The sequence below is a fragment of the Equus przewalskii genome, chromosome 19 (assembly GCF_037783145.1).
Source record: "Equus przewalskii isolate Varuska chromosome 19, EquPr2, whole genome shotgun sequence".
Lineage (NCBI taxonomy): Eukaryota > Metazoa > Chordata > Mammalia > Perissodactyla > Equidae > Equus > Equus przewalskii.
This window is the reverse complement of record NC_091849.1, coordinates 54,137,814-54,159,424: the sequence shown is the minus strand read 5'-3', so window position 1 is coordinate 54,159,424 and position 21,611 is coordinate 54,137,814. Positions and strand designations below refer to the sequence as shown.

The window sequence follows — 21,611 nt, the reverse complement described above, 5'->3', positions numbered from 1 at the left end:
GTTGTGTTTGCTTTTCTTTTAGGCAAATTATTTAAAATGTCCTTCCTCAGTTTGGAAAGACTGTTTGCAGATGCTCAAATGCAAACTAGTTTTGATATCTCTATGATTTTAATATGATTGAATTAAACTGGACTTGCAGAAAAAAAAGATGTCTGTGCTATTTTTGAAAGATTTTTATTGTTTTGGAAAAATTTGGTATTTTGATACCTAACATAGATTTTCTTTTATTTGTAATCTATTTGAGGAGAGGATTTATGGAGGTGCCAGAGCACATGGGACCAAAGAGTCCTACAGTTGGAAGAGACCAGAGAGTAAATTCAGCATTCCACTCAGCGAAGCCTTGCTCCCTTGGTGTAGGGAGGTGTTCACTACCACACAAAGCAGTCCTTTCCACTTTTGAGTAGCTGTATATTTTTGGCTGGTTTTTCTTTGTTGTGAACTGACATTCGTCTCCTGTCATTTCCACACTTTGGGCCCAGTACCGAACATAGAACAAGTTTAATCCTTTTGGGCTCTCTAGTATGTTCGTGGTAAGATCTTTGAGGGCTATGAGCAAGTTACATGTTCCTCCGAGGGCCTGAGACCACATCTTAGAGCACTTAACACATGTTTGAGCGCACAGGCTTTGGAGTCAAAAGGATGGAAATCCTGGCTCCACCTTGTACTCACAGAATGACTGTGGAAAGATTGCTTAACCTCCCTAAGCATCGTTTCCTTATTGGGTTACAGTGAGTATTAAATAAGACAGTGAGTGAAAATGCTTAGTCCAGGCTCTGACTACAGTCCCTCAAGAAATGATGCGTATAGTTAGAACATGCTGGTTAAACTGAAAGGAAGGAAGTCTCGCAGAATGTCTTAGTGTTGAGCCAAGACTCATAGAATCTGAAGACTGCATAGAATCTGAAGCCGTGCTCCTCCTGGAAGTGAATCTTTGATACTTACCTTGTAGACCTTCTGACACAGATAGAGGAGAATGATGTCGGCACTTTCCTCCTTCCTGTGTGCCCTCAGCAAGCTCAGTTTCCCCAGAAATGTAATACCACAGAACACGAACCAAGCACAATCTTTATGCCCTAGGAAGAGTTTGCGTCCTGAATGTCAGTGGTCTTCTTTCACGGGCTGATGAACTGGCTTCTATACCTAGAAAGAAACGTTTGACTTGCTTAACTCTTTGCCCAAAGCCTCCTCCCTTGATTCAGATCCAAGAACCTTCCAGCTTCCCCTCCCGCTGAGCTCCTTTTCCTCTCTAGTTCCACCCAGGCTCTTCCTCCTCTCTGAGCTAAGGGCTCCCACAAATCTCCCTTAAAAGGAGAGGGAGAGCCAGTTGAGGTCTCACCAACTCAGAAGCCCCCCTACTTTTACTGTTTTAAGGTGGTTTCCAGTTGAGAGGCTAATTAAGAGCTATTTATTTAATGAGACAGTATTGAATTGTTCAACTAGTTTTAAAAAACTTTTAAAGTAAAACAAGCGCATGGTCCCCAAAGTTTACCCTAACTCATTTTGTCTTTAAAGAATTAAACAACTCTTTCTTACATTTTCATTAACTGTTTTCTTCTCTATTTATTTGTGGTAGAGATCATTTTCCGTGGGATCTCTAAAATCAGATAATATCCCCTGGCTTTTTAACTTATTTCCAAATAAAGAACTAGTATATAAGGAGAGTCTTGGGCCATACCGTGTATTTTTGTACAATATGTAAGAAGTCAGTGTTTGTACTTATCTAATGAAGGGGATTTTAAACAAAACTGCATGTTTACTTTTTCTAAATTTTGATGTCTTTTTTTATTTATATAAAATATAAGAAATTATATGATAGTGAACCAACTTCGTGTTCAACAGACTGTGTATTAAATGAATTACAGGGTATTTTTTATACCCTTCCGTCTAAAACCATGCTTAGGACTGGGGCAAGCAGATCGCCTCTCTCTGGCGTGTTGTTGACAGAGGCCACTGTGTCAGTGCATCTCTAAGTGGATATGAAAACATGCTACCAGAAACGACTTAGACGGATGCTATCACTGTGTAGTTGCAGCCCAGGGATCTTGATCTCGTGAGAATAGACTAAGCAACACTTAAAAAAACTGAAAAAGGCCTTGCTGTGTGTTTCCCCCCAACACTTCCTTTTGAAAATATTCAAATTTACAGAAAAGTTGAAAGAGTAGTACAGTGAATACTTATTGTTAACCTATTGCCACATTTACTAATGCTCTCTGTTTTTGTTGAAACAGTTGAAAATAAATGCACATATCATGACTTTCATCAGCCTGCGTCTCTTAGATTAAGGACACTTTCCTACATAAACACAGTACCATTATCACACTTTAGAAAATTAACAATAATTTCCTAACATAGTCGTCCCTCGGTATCTGTGGGGGATTGGTTCCAGAACCAAAATCTAAGTTACTTATAGTACCTAATACAATGTAAATGTAACACAATGTCAATGCTATATAAATTGTTGTTATACTGTATTGTTTCGGGAATATGGACAAGAAAAAAGCCTGTACATGTTCAGTACAGACACAACCATCGTAGGCCTTTCTATCAGTGGTTGGTTGAATCCGTCGATGCAGAACTGCAGATATGGAGGGCTGACTGTATCATCTAATAAACAGTCCATGACCCATGTTCACATTTTCCCAATTGTCCCTAAGATGTCTTTTTAGCTTAAAAACACCCCCCAAAACACAACAAACGCGAATCCAACCAAGGTTCATGACTTTGTTGTTACGCTTCTTTTGTCTTTTTAAATATAGAAGAGTCCCTGCTTTTTTGTGTGTTTCATGACATTGACCTTTTTTGAAGAGTGTAATAATTATCTTGTAGAATTCCCCACAATCGGGATTTGTCTAATTGTTTCCTCATGTGCTTTGTAAAAAAATTGTTTTTCAAACTTTTGGAAATATACTTATAGAAATGTGCCTAAATCGTAAGTGTAGAAGTTTGTGAAAGTTACCTCCCCAGTCTCTGGGATCCTAAAAGTCTAGCTATTTTGCAAACCCTTATCTCTGCCCTTGTTTCTCCCTTGCATTGAGAGAATGCCTTGTGCAGGGACAATATCCTGGCACTTTCCTGCAGATCAGGGTGCTACAGCTGGGCAGCTTCCAACGTAGGCAGTTCCCTTGTACTTATCTCAGATCCCCCACCGGGGTTTCAATTAGAGAAGTTATTGTTTAGTTCCCCTTCTAAAAATGTGGCATGATGTAATTATCCTGGCTTGAGGAGATTTGGGTTGTTTATACAATGTGAATGAACTGCCTATTAGGAAAGTCATTTTAAGGCTTTTGGTGATTAATTCACTTGTTAAAACTGCCATAATAACTAGGTTGTAATAAGACACAGTACAGGGTTTTTTGGTTTCTTGCAACCTAGTGTGCTTTTGGTTGTAGAGATCCAACGTCAGTCCAGAGGTGGCTTATGGTCCTTTATTTTAAAAAAAAAGGCCAAATGTTAAAAATATTCTGACCCTAGGCCAACCTTGTCTTTACCGCCCTGATTGCTCTCTCTGCTCTTTCCACGTACTCCACAGCTCTTTCTTGTTTCTCTTGTTCTCAACACGCATGCCACATGGTGATGACAGATGATGGTGTAAATTGGGTTCTTAACCTGAGGTCAGTGGGTCAGGGAATCCCATAAAATCATATGCAAAGTTTGCGTCTGTCAGCTTATGGTGCTTTGTTCTGGAGAGAGGTTTCCGTAGACTTCATTGACTTTTCAAGGGTGTCTGTGAGCCCTGAACTGTTAAAAGCACTGGCTTAAATAGTTGTTTCCTTCTAGGGCCTTTGAGATTTTCTCTGACCCTTCACATAGTATCTTTTTTCTTTAGTAATATTTTTGTGTATTTGTTTTAGGTTAAAACATAAGGAATAAAATCAAATCTGTTCATCATATTAGTCATCACTCAGAGATAACCACTGTTTACATTTTGATAAATAGTTACTTATCTACCTATTAACTGTCTACTTATTTATCCATCATCTCTCTGTTTGTCCATCTTCACACACACACATAAATGCACACATTTTCTTAAGGACTCATTCTATATGAATTCTTTCCACTTTGCTAAATGTAGATCAAGAACATTTTTGTTTAATTGCCACAGAGTAGGCCATTGGATGAATATACTGTAATTTATTTAACCAGTCCCTAATTGATGTCACAGATACTTGTATTTTAACAGGAATCAAAGCTTAGGCCACAAGAGTAGAGCAAGAGTTAGGACCTTGGTCACACGAGCCCTCTTCCTCTGTCTGACCGTCCAAGCCCCACATCAAAGGTTAGGCCCTGGACTTCTGGTCAGAGAATGTTTGCTTCTTCCCACAGAAAAGAGAACTGTGCTCTTACACCCTTCCCCCAACCCGTAAGACAGGGACATGAATCGGCAAGTCATTTCAGATCAATAAAGAATATAATGGTTTTAGAGGATCGATCAGCTCTGACGCAGCTTCGCTTAAATCCATTCTCAATTTTCAAGGTTCAAATGGGCCCTAATTTTATATAGTTTTCCTTATATATTTTAAAAGTGTTTCTGAAAATTATTGTGTTAAAAAAATCTAATACTTTAATTGTTAAAATCCTTGACTCATGTAGCCTGGGAGAGACTTTACCATATGGAAATAGGTAGGGTTTCCTTGGGTCTGCGTGTGTGTCTATATTTCCCTATGATGTATTGCTGAAAGAGGGGTTGCTGATTGTCTTTTCTTCCTTTTCTTTCTTGTCTGTTTACCCATGACACCATCAGATCAGAGGCTGCACCCGTCAGCACCCTTGGGTCCGGGGGTAGTAACTGTTCCCATCTGGTTGCATGTGATTAATGGTGTTTATGTCATGGCATAAATCACATTTTGCTGTTCAATCAGCTGAGACTCTGGCCATTAAAAAAATTTACTCTACAGAAATCAATAACCAGTGGTTTTTGGAAAGGAGCAGTTCTTTAACAGTTATTCCCCAAGTCTGTCTGTAAAGATAAACAATCAAATTACTGTACTCACTGAAACAGTGCAGGCAACGACAAGAAATAGAATCTCACGGATAAAGGATGACCTTAAGTAAGGACAGGTAGGAAGCTGTTTTAAGGAAGACAGCAGGCAACCAAAGAAACCCAATATCCTTTTGAAAGTCTTTACGAATGTCACCCTTTTTGACGGATCCAGCCAACACCACAACCTCTGAGAGCTCAAGCTGAATTTTCAGAAAAGCGTGGAAAATAAATTAGGTTGATAATAGCATTCTGTGACTGACTTAATGCCACTCACAACTCTCCATGGACTCTAGCTACGACACAGAAAATCAATTTTATTTATTTATTTGCCTCAAGTTTGCCTACTGCATTATTGCCACTAGGAAAACATATGAAATCTAAATAAGTAAATGAAATTAGCCAAGGTGATGAAATTTCATGTAAAAGAAAATGAAAGACTGCTTTTTTTGGGGGAAAGAATAGAGCTACAGATAAATCGTACATGCTTTACTTTGTGGGGAATATTATGTATACTCTTAAAATGATGGTGTTGACCATGTGAGCTACGTGCCTGGAAAGACCGAGGCGAGGTCCTCGTCCTGATTCCCTTGTAGTTTATTTCACATGCCCTGGGCGATTGCTTGGGGATGTTGCTCACACAACCTGTTTTTGCTGCAGTTGCCACTGCTTTTGTGAGCACTCCAGTGTTTTTGCTCAAATTGGAGCATGCCTCACTGAGTCCCGCCTGCTACTTGTCTTAGGAATCTGTTGCTGCAAGTTACAATTAGAGAATTCGAGTTACACCAGTTTTGCACCTTCACCTGGAGCCTCAGCAAAGTGGAATTCTAAAGGGGAAAGTGAAAATTTCCCTTTGATACTTTATTTTCTTTACAACCCTGTTCATAGCACAGAGTCAGCATCCTTGTTTCGATCCTGAGCTGGTGGCTCTTTAAATAATCACAAACGTAGCCCAATAAAGGAAGGAAGGAATTAACATCTTGTGCCTTTTCCCTGTATGGAAGATACAACCCTTTTATGCAGGATATGACCCTGCAGATCTGCTCCTGGTGCACGAGGGGAGGACTAACCTTCAGGCAGAGTGCTCTGGTGAAAGCATCAGGTTTCTCATTTCCCTGAGTAATGACCAGGAGCCGAGAAGGGCTGTTTCCTGTCACTGCGCTGCATCATTCTCATTTCCATTATTGGCAGCTGTTACTTTGCTCGAAGTTTAAATTATCTCAAGAACTCTACGCTGAGTTCAGATGTTTGTTTATTGGAGCTGCCTGAGGCTTTTGAAAACAGTCTTTTGTGTTCTCCCAGTCTTAAGAAAAGGCTCTTCTCAGAATCGGCCCTTCCTCCCTCCTAGCTGTTTTCTGGGAACCTGCTTTAGTCTCATGAAGAAAATTAAATAAAGAGGATAAGGGCTCAAAACTGGTCAGAAAGGAGACTCCAGTGGTGAGGCGACTTGAAACGGAAAGGACCGGGGACTCAACATCCTGCGTTTGTGCTTTGTTTTTGAAACTTTGAGTGAGTTGCATTAATGAATTAACCAGCAGTCCAGCAATGGAAAATGTCTCTCCTGTCCTGATGGGGGAGCCAAATACTATAGATTTGTAACAGGAAGACTGTTGATTCTGGCTTCATTGTTGGGTCAGTCATTTGTGAGCTGGTGGCCGGACCGCAGGCCACACACTTCTGTGCAAATCGTTCATGTATTGGGACTGCCTGAGTATTGTTTCTCCTGTCGGAGACGCGGCCAAGAAAAGATGGTGAGCTCCGTGTTTCATTTCTTGTTTGTGTATCTGCTCGGCGTAGAGGATGGTGCAGGATGCCTGACTCAGTTTGGGGGCAGGGGAGGGGGCTGTTGAAATCGATGAGCCTCTGTGAGTGTTTGGCTGTTAATGCTTTTTTCTGTGTCATCCTCTGTAGAGTTCCGGGAACGCGTCCTATCGCTGCTCCATGTCTTCCTCTGCGGATTTTTCCGATGAGGATGACTTCAGCCAGAAATCTGGCTCGGCATCTCCAGCTCCGGGAGACACCTTACCCTGGAATTTGCCTAAACATGAGAGATCAAAAAGAAAGATTCACGGGGGCTCGGTGCTGGACCCCGCGGAGAGGGCAGTGCTTAGAATAGCAGGTAAGAGCATCCGGCAAGGGGATGGAGCTGGGTGGAGAGTTGCGGAAATTCACCCGTCTGCTCCCCGGGGGCCATATCTGGGCGCTGATGCACCGGACAAGATTTGTGCTCTAGGTGGGGGAGGAGGATGACCATGTTTACTTTATGCCCTGATTTTTCGAGAGAGCGATTTGCCCAGCCTGCTGGTGACTAAGCTGTTTGGCCCTCTCTTCTGGTTGGATGAATCGATATCTTTGAAATGCAAGGAGATATTTACAGACATCTGCATTAAACTTTCCTATATACGTGCAGCAGCCACTGTAACAATCTGAAAGTATTAACTCCAGTGATTCCTACTGTATTTGCCGGAAGCTGCGAGAGAGCAGCCTTCATTTTCATTTTTTCCCAGGGGCACTGAGCTGTGCAGATTGAACTGGGGTAGATTCCTGGGTTTTGGTACCCAGGATTGCAAGGCTATTCCAGCATCTTGGATGCCATTCCTTTTATTTAATGTAGCATCTCTGCCAGCATCATGTGTCCATAGCAGCTTTCTGTCCCTAGTGCTTTTCAGGTTTAGCCATTATGCATTCCTGACTAATTAATATATGGGAGGTGCCAATGTTTCTGTTCTGTGTTACTGGTGTTCTCTTCCATTGGCCCTAAAAGTCAAACCAGAAGTGATGGCTTGTTTTACCTGGCTGAAAGCTGAGAACACAGTGGAAATCAATCCTCCTGCCTTGCGGTGCCCGTGTGGTTTGTGTGTATGTGTTCTGTGCAGGAGAGGTGCTTCCTGGGGTGGTTGTCTCTCCACTCCCTCAATAATTTTTTCATTTCTCTGAAATGGTAATGGGGTAGAATGGTGTAAGGCCTTGGGGTTCTCTTGCAAAGGCCAAAGGCCAGGTGCTTTCCCGAGTTGGTTTCTGGGTTGCAGCCAGCTGATCAGGCCTCCTTTCCTCCCCTCTCCTCCCAACTCTCAACTCTGGGGTCCCCTCCCCCTCAGTTTCTTCTGCCTCCCACTATAATGCAAAGTTGGCACTTATTCTCCCTCTAGGGGGCTGGAGGGGACTAGCCCAGATCCCAGCCACTATGGCAGCTGAGAGTCCCCCTAGAGTCCCCCCTATGGGATTTTCTGATTACGGGAAAAACAAACAGCGCCTAGCCAGCCATTCTGTAGTCTGGGTTTCTGGGGCAACAGCCTTGAGCTTCCTCTGGCTTCTGTTGTGCGATGCTGGCTGGTCTCACCCAGGCCTTTGAAGAGGAGGGGTGGAGCAGTGAGGAGGAGGAGGATAGATGAGGATGATTTCAGCCAGAAACAGAGGGTGGAGAAGGCAGGCTGTTTGGGAGCCAAGTGCAACCAGGGCAGCCCTGCCTCTCACCACCCTCCTCTGCTCAAGTACCAAAAAGTGTTTAGTCACTGAGGCCTGACTCCTGGCCCTGTTGAGAACCAGCTCCCCCCACTCCCAAGCAGGTCTGAGGCACAGGGAGAGGAGGAGACAGCGCCATATCAGACATTTGGCTCAGCAGAAAGGGAAGACAGGGGAAAGGAGGGTGTGTGAGAAGTTGTTGGGGCTTCGTGGAGAGCCTGGGGCCTAAGACAAGATGCCTGTATTCTGTGCATTTTTATGGAAGGTGGAAGATGCATCTGGCCTGAGAATTTTGATGGTGGTGGCCGAGATGGATATTTTGCTTTTGGTCATGAAGGAAGGGGTTATGAGAGAAGGACAGGGCAGATATTTGTCAGAGGGGATGAAATTCTAGAAATTGGGAAAGACTCTATTAGGCGGGAAGTCATGAGACGTTCGTAGTAGTCATCGTCAGTGTACACTGTAGGTGGCAAAGAAACGGAAGAACTAGGGGTTCTAGTGGGGTGCTCTGGGCCAGCAGATGCTTGTATTAGTGGACTGGCACTGTGTGAGGGCAGGGGCCATGTCTTATTCATTGTAAAACGTTTGCTGAGTGATCTGTGGGGATAGCTGTGAAGTTGCTGGCAGTTGATGCACTGGAGAGCTCAAAGTCACATACTCTTAGGATTCCACTAATTCTTCAAAAACAGAACAAAACAATAAACAGTATAAGCAGCCCCAGTATGGAAGTGTACCACTGTGTTTTAAATAAATGTTGGTAAATTGGCTGTTAGCTACACAAATCATAATACATAATCATACATGGAGCATAGATTCAGGGGCTGGTCCACAAATATCAAATATCTGCTTAATCATAATGTGGCTAAATTTGAGATTCAGATATATTATATATTAAATTGGCTACTGATCACCCAGTGTAAGGATAAGGGAACGATATCTGAGGGAATTCTGTGCTGTGGCTAGTTTGAAAACAGACCATTAAAATTTTGACTTCTTATTTTGTTACACATTTTCACACTCTGCCTGAAATTTACCCCTTCTCTGAATTTATTAAGAGATTGGGTGAGGTTAGAAATAGTGTGAGGATGTCCATAGTGTTCATTACTTAGTAATAGAAGAGTTGAAAGTTTAATATTTTTATTCGTTTTAAAAGTCATAAAGATAGAATTGAATATGAAAATATCAAGAGTCAAAAAAGACCCTATGGTCTGTGGGATACCTTAATTCATTCATATTTAATAAATATTTACTGAGCCCCTGGAATAAAATGAAGAAAAGCACACAGTTCTGCCTCTGAAGAAGCCATAGTCTACTATGAGAAATATGGATGTGTTGTTGGACAGTTGCAACACGGTGTGAGAGATTCGTCGTAATGGCTGTAAGGACCTAATATGAAAAACCCAGAGGAGAGGCTAATTAACTTGGATGGAGAGGGGAGGCGTGGGAGGTTCCCGAAAGGTTTCTGAGGGGGAGCACCACTTGAGGTGAGATTTAAAGAGCTTGATGGAATTAGGGTGAAAGGGAAGGCCACTTCAGAGGGATGGAACTACGAGAACAAAGGTAGGGAGTGTGTTTAAATTGGAACTGCAAGTAACGTGGGTACCTAAGCATGGGATTTGGTGGGGAAGAGAGAAACTGTCAAGGTGCTTGCGTGAAATTCTAAGGAGACCCGACTCTTTATGCTGTAAGTGGAGGAATCACTGGAAGGTTTTTAAGCAGTGCAATGACATCATTAGATTTACATTTCAGAAAGTCTTAGTGGGATGGTGTCACATGTCTGACACGTTATATTTTTAAAAGTGCTTTTGCATTTATAGTAGTTTCTTTATTTGAAAATCTGAGACTATAAAATATACCTTCCTGTCTCTCGGGGTCCGTGTGAGAGGAAAATGAGAAAATGTAAGGAAAGGGGCTTTGGAATACCCATTGTATAAATGCCCTCTACCTAAGAACAATACAGATCTGTCGTTCTTAGCTACAGAATGTTGTAAGCTGGGTCCTTCAGTCTTGAAGTGCCTGTAAAGGTACGTGGTTGGTCAGTGACAGTGCTATTTTAAAATAGGAATTTTTGTCTCATCTGAATTCTTTGAAGCTGGAATTGAAGGATCTAAGCAGAGTCAGACTCTGGACTCAGGCAAACGTGGATTTTAATTCCCCCTCTATCACTCAGCAGTTGTGTTTTCTCAGACAATTGACTGAACTTCCCTCAGCTTCATTTTCTCTATCAAACGCTCATGGTTGTGGTGATTCAATAAAGTAGTGAATGCAAAACATTTTGCAGATTCCGTGGCACATGGAAAATGCTCTATAAATAATAGTGTACTGATGGCCAGATGCTCCTGTGAGCACTCAGTGTGTCATCTCCGTTAGGCCTCCCAACAATCCTATGAAGTAGGTACTATTATTTTCTCCATTTTTCAGAGGGTGACTCTTGCCGAGGTCAGACAGCTAGGAAGTGGTGGAGCTGGGGCCTGAATTCAGGCAGTCTCGACTCTGGAGGCCAAGCTCTTAACTGCTGTCCTTTTGCTGCTTCCCTATGGAATACACTATTATGATTAACAGACTGACCCGATATTACCATTTCAAGAATGCATGGGGCAAAGTCTGTTTTTTTGTTTTTGTTTCTTTTTTAAAAGATTTTATTTTTCCTTTTTCTCCTCACAGCCCCCTGGTACATAGTTGTATATATTAGTTGTGGGTCCTTCTAGTTGTAGCATGTGGGATGCCGCCTGAATGTGGCCTGATGAGCGGTGCCATATCTGCACCCAGGATCTGAACCGGCGAAACCCTGGGCCTCTGCAGTGGAGTGCGCAAACTTAACCACTTGGCCACAGGTCCGGCCCCGGGGCAAAGTTTGCTTTTACAGACAATCCCAAATGCTGCTTCTGTTCATTTTGACTGGCTTCTTAAATGGACAGTTAAAATCACTTAAGTGTGCCTTGCTTATATTCTTAAAGCTGGGTGCTCTTGGGTGTCAGTCTCTGATGAAGACTCAGACTATGCTCTTAATGACCTTACTCATTGTGAGGAAGACAAGACAGTTTTGAGAGATCTATGTCTGCACATGTGAGGTCTGTAAATGGAAGGACTCTCAAGAGATCTAATTGCTAACCCTTTCATTTCAGGGTGTTCCATAGGATACGTGTTTGTTACTTCATGAACTAACGTGTACATAAAGGCATGCCAAGTTGCAAGAAAACCCTAGCGATCCTAAAGGCTTAGTGGGACATAGGATCAAACTCAGATTATAAGCCAGTGGTCAGGATGGAAAAGGAGACGTGGTCTTGCTTTGTTTGGATTAACAAAAGTGGGCCAGTTGCTGAGGAAAAGTAAAGCTCTCCAATTCAAACTCAAGTAAGGTTTTTTCCAAGAGTACTCATCCCCATCTAAGAGTTCAGGGAAAATGGTCCAGATTCACAACACCGAAAAAGAAAGAGAAAACGTCAAGGACAAAAGGGCAGTACTGTGAAAGAAGGAAATAGGGAGGGAAGACGTGGGCAGGAGGGGAAGTTGTCATAAGTCAGACGGCCAACAATGAACTGGTTTATCTAATAATGATAATAGCCAACACTTACAGAGCGATTTAACGTCACAACTTTATCAGGTGGGCACTATCATCGTCCCTATTTACTGATGGAGAGAGGCTCAGAGAGGATAAGTAACTTGGCAGTGTCACAGTTAGTAGGGAGCCAGGATTCCATCCAAGACTTCAGTCAGTACTCTTAAACACATCCATTTACTTGCGTGGGTTCCAACTGGTTCCTCCAGTGGACCCCGAAACTCACCCACTTTAGCAGTATATGGTATGTCAAAATTAAGGGAATTGTATCCATTTTACTCAAGTTCACTGTGTGGAGTGAACAGTGGGTAGCGAGAAGGAGGGAGGTGACAAAGCTGGGGGTGTTATGAAGGGACAGGGGCTGAGGGCGCGGAGCGCAGCAGCAGATGCACAGGCTGGCTCTGGGGGGCGGAAGGGAGGGACCGCCGGCTGGTCCTCTGGCCGCTGCGGGGCGCCGGGCGCGCACGCGCAGGCGCGTCTCGGCTGTCAGGCCCTGATGCGCGGGGCCACCTGCAGAGGCCGCCCCGCCCCGCCCCCGCGACCTGCCCTGGGCATGGACCCCCGTGCCCTTCCCGCCCTGCGCGGTCACAGAGTGACCTGAATCATTCTGTGCCATAAGCCGGGTGGAAAAAAGTATTTCCCCCTCTCCTCCCCGCCACACTTTCCCCGGGGAGAGCCGCAGGCCCCTCAGCAAGGGGCTGCGCACGCCGGTGGCCAAGGTCCGCGGCTTTGTTTCCCAGGCACCTGTTGTGGGTCCCAAATAGCAACCTTGCTCTCGGGGATCCGGGGCCCGCCGGCCAGCGTCCGGGGGGTGGGCGTGCTTGGCCGCGGGATCAACCGTGGTGGGCCGGCCGGGGGAGGGGGTCCGGGGCACCTTGGCTTTGCCTGGAAGGGCGGGGCCGAGAGGCGCCGGGGTCGGAGCCGCGCCAGCGGGGGCGCTGACCGCCGCGCTCGCCCCCTCCCTTCCGCCCTGCTCCCTCCTCCCTCCCTCTCTCCGGGGGCGCGGGCGAGTGTCTGCGGCGCGGCGGCCAGGAAATGCCGCAGATGCGCCGCGCAGCATCCCGGGCGGAGGCAGCGCGCCCGTCCTCCCGTACCGCCGCCGCCGCCGGGGTCCGGCCCGGAGCAGGCGCCCCGCGCAGGGCCTGGGGGGCGGCCGCGTGGGCCGCAGAGGGTCCGTGCGCCGGCCACCCCCTGCCCGTCCCCGCCCAGCTCCCGGCTCCTCCGCGTGGCGTGGCGCTGCTGGTCGCCGCCCCCGGGCCCGCCGAGATTTGCCGCTGCTGAAACCCGAGCGGGTCTCTGGCTGCCCAGGAGCCGGGCGGCCGGCCCCCGCGCTCCGCCAGGGGGCTTGGGCGTTTCCTCTGCCGGCTCCGGCGCCCGCCGCCCCCTCCGCCGGCTCTACGCCCCGGCGCCACGCTCGCCCCGGCGCCACGCTCTCCCCAGCCTGCTGCTCCTTCCGCTTCTCCAGTTCCCAAGGCTGCGTCTTGCTGACTACCATCCTGCCCCCGGGTTCCGAAGGGGAGAGGGGAATTGGCCTGTCATCGCTTAGATCAACTTGGGCATGGCGGGGTACCTCTCCCCAGCCGCTTACCTGTACGTGGAGGAGCAGGAGTACCTCCAGGCCTACGAGGATGTCCTGGAGAGGTACAAAGGTATGTGGTCCCCTGCGCTCAGGCTGCGGGGCTTGGCACGCACCAGCGGGGTGACCGTTACCTTTGCTTAGCCAGAGCCGCCGCTGCTAGGGCTCAAGTAAACAGGTGTCTGGACCAATCTTGGGAATGGACCAGGTCTTTGTGGATGGCATTCAGTACCCGCAACGCAGGGAGGGTGGTGGGGTGGGCGACGATCTGGAGACGCCCTTGGACGGGCGGTAGAGTGGGGGGAAGTGGTTTGGTTTCCAAGAAGCACATCGTGTTTTCTCTCCCCTGTAAAAGCTCATAAGCACTACGCATAATCATAATTCTTCCTGGGAGGCTGGGTACCGGTGAATTCTCCGAGGGGTTGCTAAGGCACTGCTGCTCTTGCTTGGCCTGGGGTATTGGTTAACCCTATAAAAAAGGTTCTTGGGTTCTTAAATAAATGGACTGACCACTGAGAGCATCACCAAGCCATTTTTCTTAAAACGATCTTATTTGAAAAAAGTTTATGGTTTGTGACTATACACCCATTTTTATATATCCCAAAAATCATTTGATAGTGTGATAGGTGAAAGACTTGGTCTGTTGTAAATTTAAAGGAGTATATTTTGAGATATTTTTCTGCCTATCCTTTATGCTAGGGAAATTCTATGACAACCTGATAAATATTTATATTCTAGTATTATGTTTACTTTGACTTGATAGTCAAATATAATGTAAGAAAGTACACCTGCTCATCTTAAAGGATCTTTTTGTCTCTGGAAATTATTCTTCGGTGAGTATAGATGGTCTTCTTACTGTGGCTCCTAAAACACTCCACACCCCAGGGTAGCTCTCAGAGCCTGAATATAGTAATAGTGAGTATAGTGGCCTGTTCCTTAGGTTGGAGTCAAATGGTTTTGCATTTTTTGGATATTTGCTTTGGGTTTAAGAAACTCAGTTTCTGTAAATTGAATGGGGATTATATGGTTAAAAATGCATATATTAATAGTTTCCTAGTAGCAAGTAGAAATATAAAATCCTGAACTGAATAATTACATTTCAAATCTCCTGAAAGCTCAAAATCCACCCACAATTATGTTTTATGTCTTTCTAGGACCTATTTTATTGCTGACATTCTTTTAATCCATGTAGAAACTTGTAAACAGCACAATCAGAATTCCTTTGTGCCAAGACTCTATTGTGTATAATACTGCCACTGAGCAAGTGCAGTGTGATATTTTAGGCTAAAGAGCATTTATAGTATTTGTGTGTGTGTGCGTGCAATGTATTCATGTTTACATCCATCTTGCCATTTTGAAATAAGGTTCCTAATCAATTCTCTCCAGAAATTTAAAAATGAGAAATATTGCAATATAGATTAGTAAACCTTATTGAAGACAAACGTCTGTGCTCTTTAAAGTCAGAAAGAAAAAGTCTGAAAGTTCTAAAGTATATATATTTTATGCTTTTGAAAAAAATTATAGCTGTATGAATTTTTGTCCCATCACATTTTACCTCAGTGACATGTGGTTGATTCAGGTGTCTTTGAAAACAGAGATACCTAATGTGCTGAATTGACTTGTCTTGAAGAAGCAGACATTATTTAAAAGCTTGTCTCTATTTGCCTATGGAAATAAAAGGACGTTAAAGATCTGCAAGCTATGGCAGTTCTCACTACCCTTCATTTTAATTATAATCTAATGATGAATATTGCGCTTAAACGCACAATTTTTCAAACATATAGTCCAAAATTTCACTGAAAAAATGAGACTTGTTTCCTTTATTTTCTTTGTGGTTTTAAAATGCTTAGGTCATCAATTTGTACTTGGCTTTATAGATGTTCTATGTTTCATTTAGTTTGGGGAAGGAAAGTAAGAGTATTGGGCAGTATATTCCATGAAAAGCTGGAGACCTGGAAAACTCGTTGTTTCCCAATGTGTTTTGAAGCCAGTTCTGATTTCCCATCAGTATCCAATACGATGACTTCACTACAGTGCTTATTATCCTGATGACTTGTTATGGGGGCTGATCTAATCAGAAAAGAATTGTGGGCTTTGAATAGGGAGTGTCAGTTCACTAAACTCTCAAAGTACGGTTGCTCATTTTCTGAAACGAGGCAATGTTCAAAACATTTTACATTCCCATTTGAACTGAAGAGAGGTTATTTTGATTGTGATTTCTGACAAGGTTCCTTGGTTACAGAATGAGTTTGCACTCAGCTAGAGTATTCTCAGGTTGCCAAGTTATCATATGCCCCAGCTGTTGAATAGTGTAAGTGTTGGAGTCAGCTGGAAAAAATTCAAAATCTGTCTGTTGTCAGAAACATAGAATTATAATAATCTATAACGTTAGGAATCATGAGTATTTGACGTAGAGGTTGGGAGTTTTGTTAGGCTTAGTCCTCAGGCAGCCTTGGAAGGACTTCAGACCCAGCTCTGCAGAAAAACAAGAAGAGTGGCAAGTGAAGGAGGCCTAATTATTTATGGCGTGGTCTATTTTTGTGTTTTGCCTTGGTCCTTTACTCCTGAGTGGAAATAGGCAACTGTTTGCGGAATTGGAATAACACAGAAAGAGCTGTTTGCTACAGAGACGTGTACCGTGTTCCGATTCATTTTCTAGTTCTTTTACTTACAAAATATATCCATGGCCAGAATATTCAGGACATCTTATTAAAAAAATACACATTACTTCAGCTCAGGGTGAATAAAGGCATTTATTTACGAATAAAACGTATTTGTCTATTATTCTTTAGGCTAGAAATTGCTCAGGTCAGTGGCTTTCCTTTTGTGTCTATAGTAAATTATCCAGTGTATTTACCCTGTAGTACAAAACATTTTTAGCAGCTTAGCATAAAAGATACAAATGGTTCCTCTTGTCTTTCTCATCAGTATAGGGAAACTAACCTATATACTCTTATTATAATTAATTACTATATATTATGATGTTATTAATATTAATTAGCTGTCACTTTATGAAATTCTGCTGTTTGAGTCTTTCTTTGGCAGATTTTGTTTTCTTAACACATTGTTACTTTTTAAAATATGATGAGTGTGAAAATGAGATCATTAATGTGAACCCAACAAATTTTATTCTGTACATTTTAGACAATTAAAAAGGTAAATTATTTTGGTCCAACAAAATGGATATTTTTCCATTGACCTGGAAATTAATGTTATCCCCAGACAACTGTAAAAAAGATCGCTAAAAACGCCTCTTCCATCATTTTCTGTTTTTCATGAAAACTTTGAGCAATTGCTTGAGTCCCTTCTCTCATTAGGGCTGTATGATTCTGCCTCTGTGCTTGGTGACAGAAGGAACTGAGAGTTCCTCCAGCTGTAGTTTTCATTTTCATTTCAGTTTTACAGTCTACATAGCTATGTGATTGGTAAAAGTCCTGCCTTTTAACCGTATAAACCAACTCTGGTGCCTGTTGAGTTGAAAATTGGAGTATAGACATTTCCGGGAATTTCTCCCCTTCATGTAGCATAGCCTTTGATGACCTTGCTCAGTGGTTTTCAGTTGACTTCCAGGATTCTGCAAAAATTTGATTTCAGATTTCATCTGCTCATGGCTTAGTGGTCAGTTGTGTAATAAGTGAACTTTGTGCTGCATCATGATAATGTTATCTTGTAGCTGGTGATAACAGTATTAGTCTGCACTTTTTCTTTTCTTTTAAAGAATGAAATAGGCTTAATCTGGTAATGGATGTCAGTTAAGATTGTGTTTGGCTGTTTGTAACAGAAAACAGAGGATAGTGCTTAACCAAAAAAATCTTTCCCTTTTCTTAGGTACTGAGAGGCCCAAGTTAGGCAGGCTAGGACTGTAGGGCACCTCTATTTGCCAGTAGGACCCAGACTCCTATATTTCTCCTTAGCCACTTGCAGTGTATCATGTAGTGGTTCTGTTGTCACAAGATGGCCGCTCCTCTTCAAGCCCTGTGTCTCAGTTCCAGATGGGAATAAGGGGAAGTGTAAGGACAGAGGACAAAAGACGCAAACTGGTTGATTCAGCCTCCTTTTAAAGAACTTTTTTAGAAGCCCACTTAGCAACTTTAACTTGTCTCTCATTGGCCAGAACTGTTACAGGGGCCATTGCTGTCTGCAAGGCAGACCAGTAAAATACAGATTTTTAAACTGGCCCTGTTTAGTGCCCCAAACAAAATTGAAGTTCTGTTGGTAAAGAATAAGGAAAGAATAGATATTGGGTTTGCAGCCAGCAGCGTCTGGCACGTGGAGGGTGAAGTGTCTGTCCTGAAATTGGAAACTTAAAGTTTGGACACACGTTAACAACCATAACATAAGATATTTGACTGCGCTACAGTTCGAGAGAAGATCTGAGCGCTCCATTGAAGTCCCAGAGGATTTTCAAAATGGCACAATTGAATGTTTTATAATGTTACAACATGGATGTGGAAAGTAATTTCTACCAGATAATTAGGATTTAAATTGGCCGGAGAACTTGTTCATTGCCTGACACCATAAGGACACGCATCAGTTCAGGAATGAAGCAGTTGTTGGATTTTGTTAGTGAATTGGACTTTGAACCCCAAGTATCACACCGATGCTCCTTTAGTTTCTTTTGTTCTGACTTCACTTGATACGTTTATGGCAATATTTATTTAGTCAAGGACTTTTAAAAAAGCTTTTAAAAACATTATTTGAGCAATTTGGAGGTGCTTATTTTCTGACTCAGTGATGATTTTAGATAATAGTTGACATGTAAGGAGAGGTGGTGAGAACAATTTCTCGTCTTACTGTTATTCTGTAGCCAGGCAAAGAAGCATCTGTGTTTCTGCCTTTGGGTCGTGTGTACCCAGGAGCCTGGCTCCGTGGGGAGCTGGAGTGTTTGACCAAAGCGTCTTCATGGAATTGGAGATTGTAAAAACATCTGAAGCTACGGAGATGACAAAAAGATGGAGAATCTAGGCTGTCATGTGTTCTTTTCCGTTTTAGTTCCATGACTGAGTATAAAAATTTATAAAATTCACTGAGATTATCTGGCTCTGTAAGTGTGATGAATGGAGTGAGAAGATTTGTAGTTGATAATGTTTAGTGTTTCATATTAATTAAAAAGAAACTCAGATGCTTCTGTTATATGGGACTCTTCCGTCTGTAACGGGTTTTGAAGAACGACTTCCATGTCTGTTTTTCAGCTCTTAGTAATTTAGGGATCACATTTGACCTACTACTTGCAAAGAGGGATTTCGGGTGGCTGACTTGAAGTATATCATAGTTTCTGTAAGTGATCACATAAGCTTTTGTTTATTTATTTTTTGGTCTATCCCTTTAATGCAATTGTATTTGCTGTTGTTTTCCACCCTACTTTCATCTCTCTCAGAAGAGGAAGCAAATAATTCTGCTTGGGTTGGGTGTCGGGGAAACCTTCCTACTTAGGATCAAATGGGATTTAACCTGTGAGAAGGTGAAGGTACCAGGGAGGAAAACTCGAAGAGGAGAGGCTGGCACGACTATTCCGTTTCACTAATAAAACCACAGAATCCCTTTTGAATGTTGGGCTAAACTGCACGGTAGGTTTTAGGGATGGGATTGGGTAGAGGCTATAGAAGATGGAAATGGGTGAATATGGAGAGTTACGTTGGACCAGATTGAAAAAGAACCTTGAATGCTACACACAGGGCCAAGTCTGGGCTTTATTCTGTAGGCAGGCAGGGGAACCCTGATGGTCTTCAGCAAGATGTTACCAATGAGATATGGTTTAGAGAGAGAACTCTGGTACCAGTGTGGAGGATTGAGCAGAAAGGAGGACCGAGGAAGCAGGAAGGCAGGTTAGAGTCCCCTGCAAAATTATGATGGTTGGAATGGAAGGCCGATTCAAGAGAAACGTCATCGACTGACAGGATGGCTGACTGGTTGGTTCTGTATGTGGGGACAAGAAGAGGTGTAACAACTTCCATTGTTGGAGTTATATTTGAAGAAGCCTGGAGTGTGTTCTTTTTAATTTGTGAAAAAAATGTGTACTATGTGCTCATTAGAAATATGTTTTTGAAACAAATTTTTAGTATTAATCATTATTAGACCTTCCTTGGTAGTGAAATGGTGTGAATGCTGTCTTGCTTGACCTTGGAAATACAGCAACCAGTTTGACCTAGAAAACTGGAATGTTGTGTTTAATGTAGGGCCCTTTAAGTAATGCCTCATCAGTCTTCTTGTTGGGAATCCTCTGAGCATGATTTGTAGTATCTTACAGCGTTGCATCTGTCTTCTGTAAGCAAATAAAATTATTGGTTTCAGATCCTTTTTAGAAGTAGCTATAAATGATTAAAAAACAAATCTTGTGATATATTTTAGCAATTTATTTATTTGGTTTTATTTCAAAAAGCCTCTTAATTATTGTTTTTTTTTCCTACCTACACTTCAGGAGATTTGTAGAGTCAGTTTTGTTTGGTATATAAGAGGCAATGGTTTATAGGATCATTTAATGTAAGTTCTGCACCATCCTTGAATTAGTGTGTTAAGCCTTTAATTTTTAGCTTAAAATAGTAAAAAGTAATAGCTACCATTTATATGTCTGTCTACTTATGTGCCAGGCACAGTGCTGGGTATTGCAAATGAATTACATATATGTCATTTTTAATTCTCATAACTCTTTATCTTGGCTAAACTCCTGCCATTTTACCAACATGGAAGTTCAGGCAGAGAGAAGTTAATTTTCCTGAAATCATAGAGCTATAAGTGGTAGCAGTGACATTTGAACAGCAGTGTCTATTTGACAAACTTTTGAGTTTCATAACATTGACTGGGAAATGTTGCAGAAATAGTTTTTATGAGAATTTTTTTATTAGGATTATGATTTTGATTAATACTAGAACATTCTGAAATGTGTTAAATGGGTGCATGAAATCAAAATTAATAGTTTAAAAATTCACAGTGCTTTGTTTCAATTGAAATATTAAGTAGATGTTGGAGCTTGAACTGTTGTATCTTCACTGGATTATAAATTCTAATGATTAGATATCCATGAAAGGAAAATAAAATATATGAGCATTTCCAGTGTGTATTGAGGTTGAGGAGATTTTGAAAAGAATTAAGTTCTGTAAATGTCACCAGTGAATGTGGCTGCTTTGATAGCTGCCTGAAATGTTTCCTGGAAAGAATCGTCAAAGGGAGCGGACAAAGTCCTGATTTTTCTCTAGTGGGTGAAAATATTTCCCAGTGAATCCTGGTATTAAAGACATTATACAAAGATACTATTGTCCCAGTGAATTAAAAAATGCCCCTATATTCACTGTTACAGTCCTCCATGCTGGCCATGCCACTGTGACAATGTGTATTCTTGATTTTTGGTGTGACGCAATAGTACTTGGTGGCTTATTTTATCCTACCTTTGTTAACCCAGTGAAGTCGATGTGGCAGGTGTACCTCACGAGGTTCACAGAGGTGGGATAAAATAAGGCATGTGAAGTATTTGGGGCCGTAGAGGTTACATAGACAGTCGGTGAATGAGATGGACCTAAGGACTTAAGTGTCTGGCTCCTCCTAGGCCAGAAGCGTTTTTTTTGTTTTTGTTTTTTAAATAATAGAATACTTTTTAGAGCAATTTTAGGTTTATGGAAAAAATTGGGCACAATGTACAGAGAGTTCTCATAGACTCCCTCCGCGCCCCGTTTCCCCTTTTGGTGTCTTGCGTTGGTGTGGTATGTTTGTTATAATTGATGAACCAATACTGGTACATTATTATTAACTAAGATCCATAGTTGATATTCGGGTTCACCGTGTTGTGCAGTTCTGTGGGACCTGACAGATGTTTATCGTATGTCTCCCATTAGAGTATCATACAGAATAGTTACACTGCCCAGAAAATCCTCTGTGTTCTACCTGTCCATCCTCTCGCACCCCTAAACCTCTGGCAACCACTGATCTTTTTATTGTCTCCATAGTTTTGCCTTTTCCAGAATGTGACATAGTTGAAATCATACAGTATGTAGCCTTCTCAGACTCGCTTTCACTTAGTTATGTGCGTTTAAGTTTCCTCCGTG

The 21,611-nt window shown here is 42.7% G+C and overlaps 1 protein-coding gene and 1 long non-coding RNA gene across 33 annotated transcripts in view; one reads left to right on the top strand and one right to left on the bottom strand.

The window, feature by feature from the left end:
• The window catches only part of DST (dystonin), a 440,625-nt gene that overhangs the window by 90,022 nt on the left and 328,992 nt on the right, over positions 1-21,611 (top strand). For 22 of the 32 annotated variants that reach the window (XR_011530133.1, XR_011530132.1, XR_011530131.1 and 19 more), the window contains exon 4: positions 6,890-7,097. Coding sequence is in view for 29 of the 32 variants with exons in the window: in XM_070586335.1 (XP_070442436.1) it covers positions 6,890-7,097 (208 nt within the window). In the remaining 3 variants the exon portion in view is untranslated. Of the gene's footprint in view, positions 1-5,990; positions 6,730-6,889; positions 7,098-13,007; positions 13,649-21,611 lie in introns of those variants that run through there. The other 10 variants (XM_070586339.1, XM_070586338.1, XM_070586337.1 and 7 more) reach the window with 5 other exon arrangements.
• LOC139077523 (uncharacterized) lies at positions 161-13,791 on the bottom strand. The gene is made up of 2 exons (XR_011530147.1): positions 13,588-13,791; positions 161-1,140 (listed from the first exon to the last, which is right to left on the bottom strand). It is a non-coding gene; the product is annotated as an uncharacterized lncRNA (long non-coding RNA).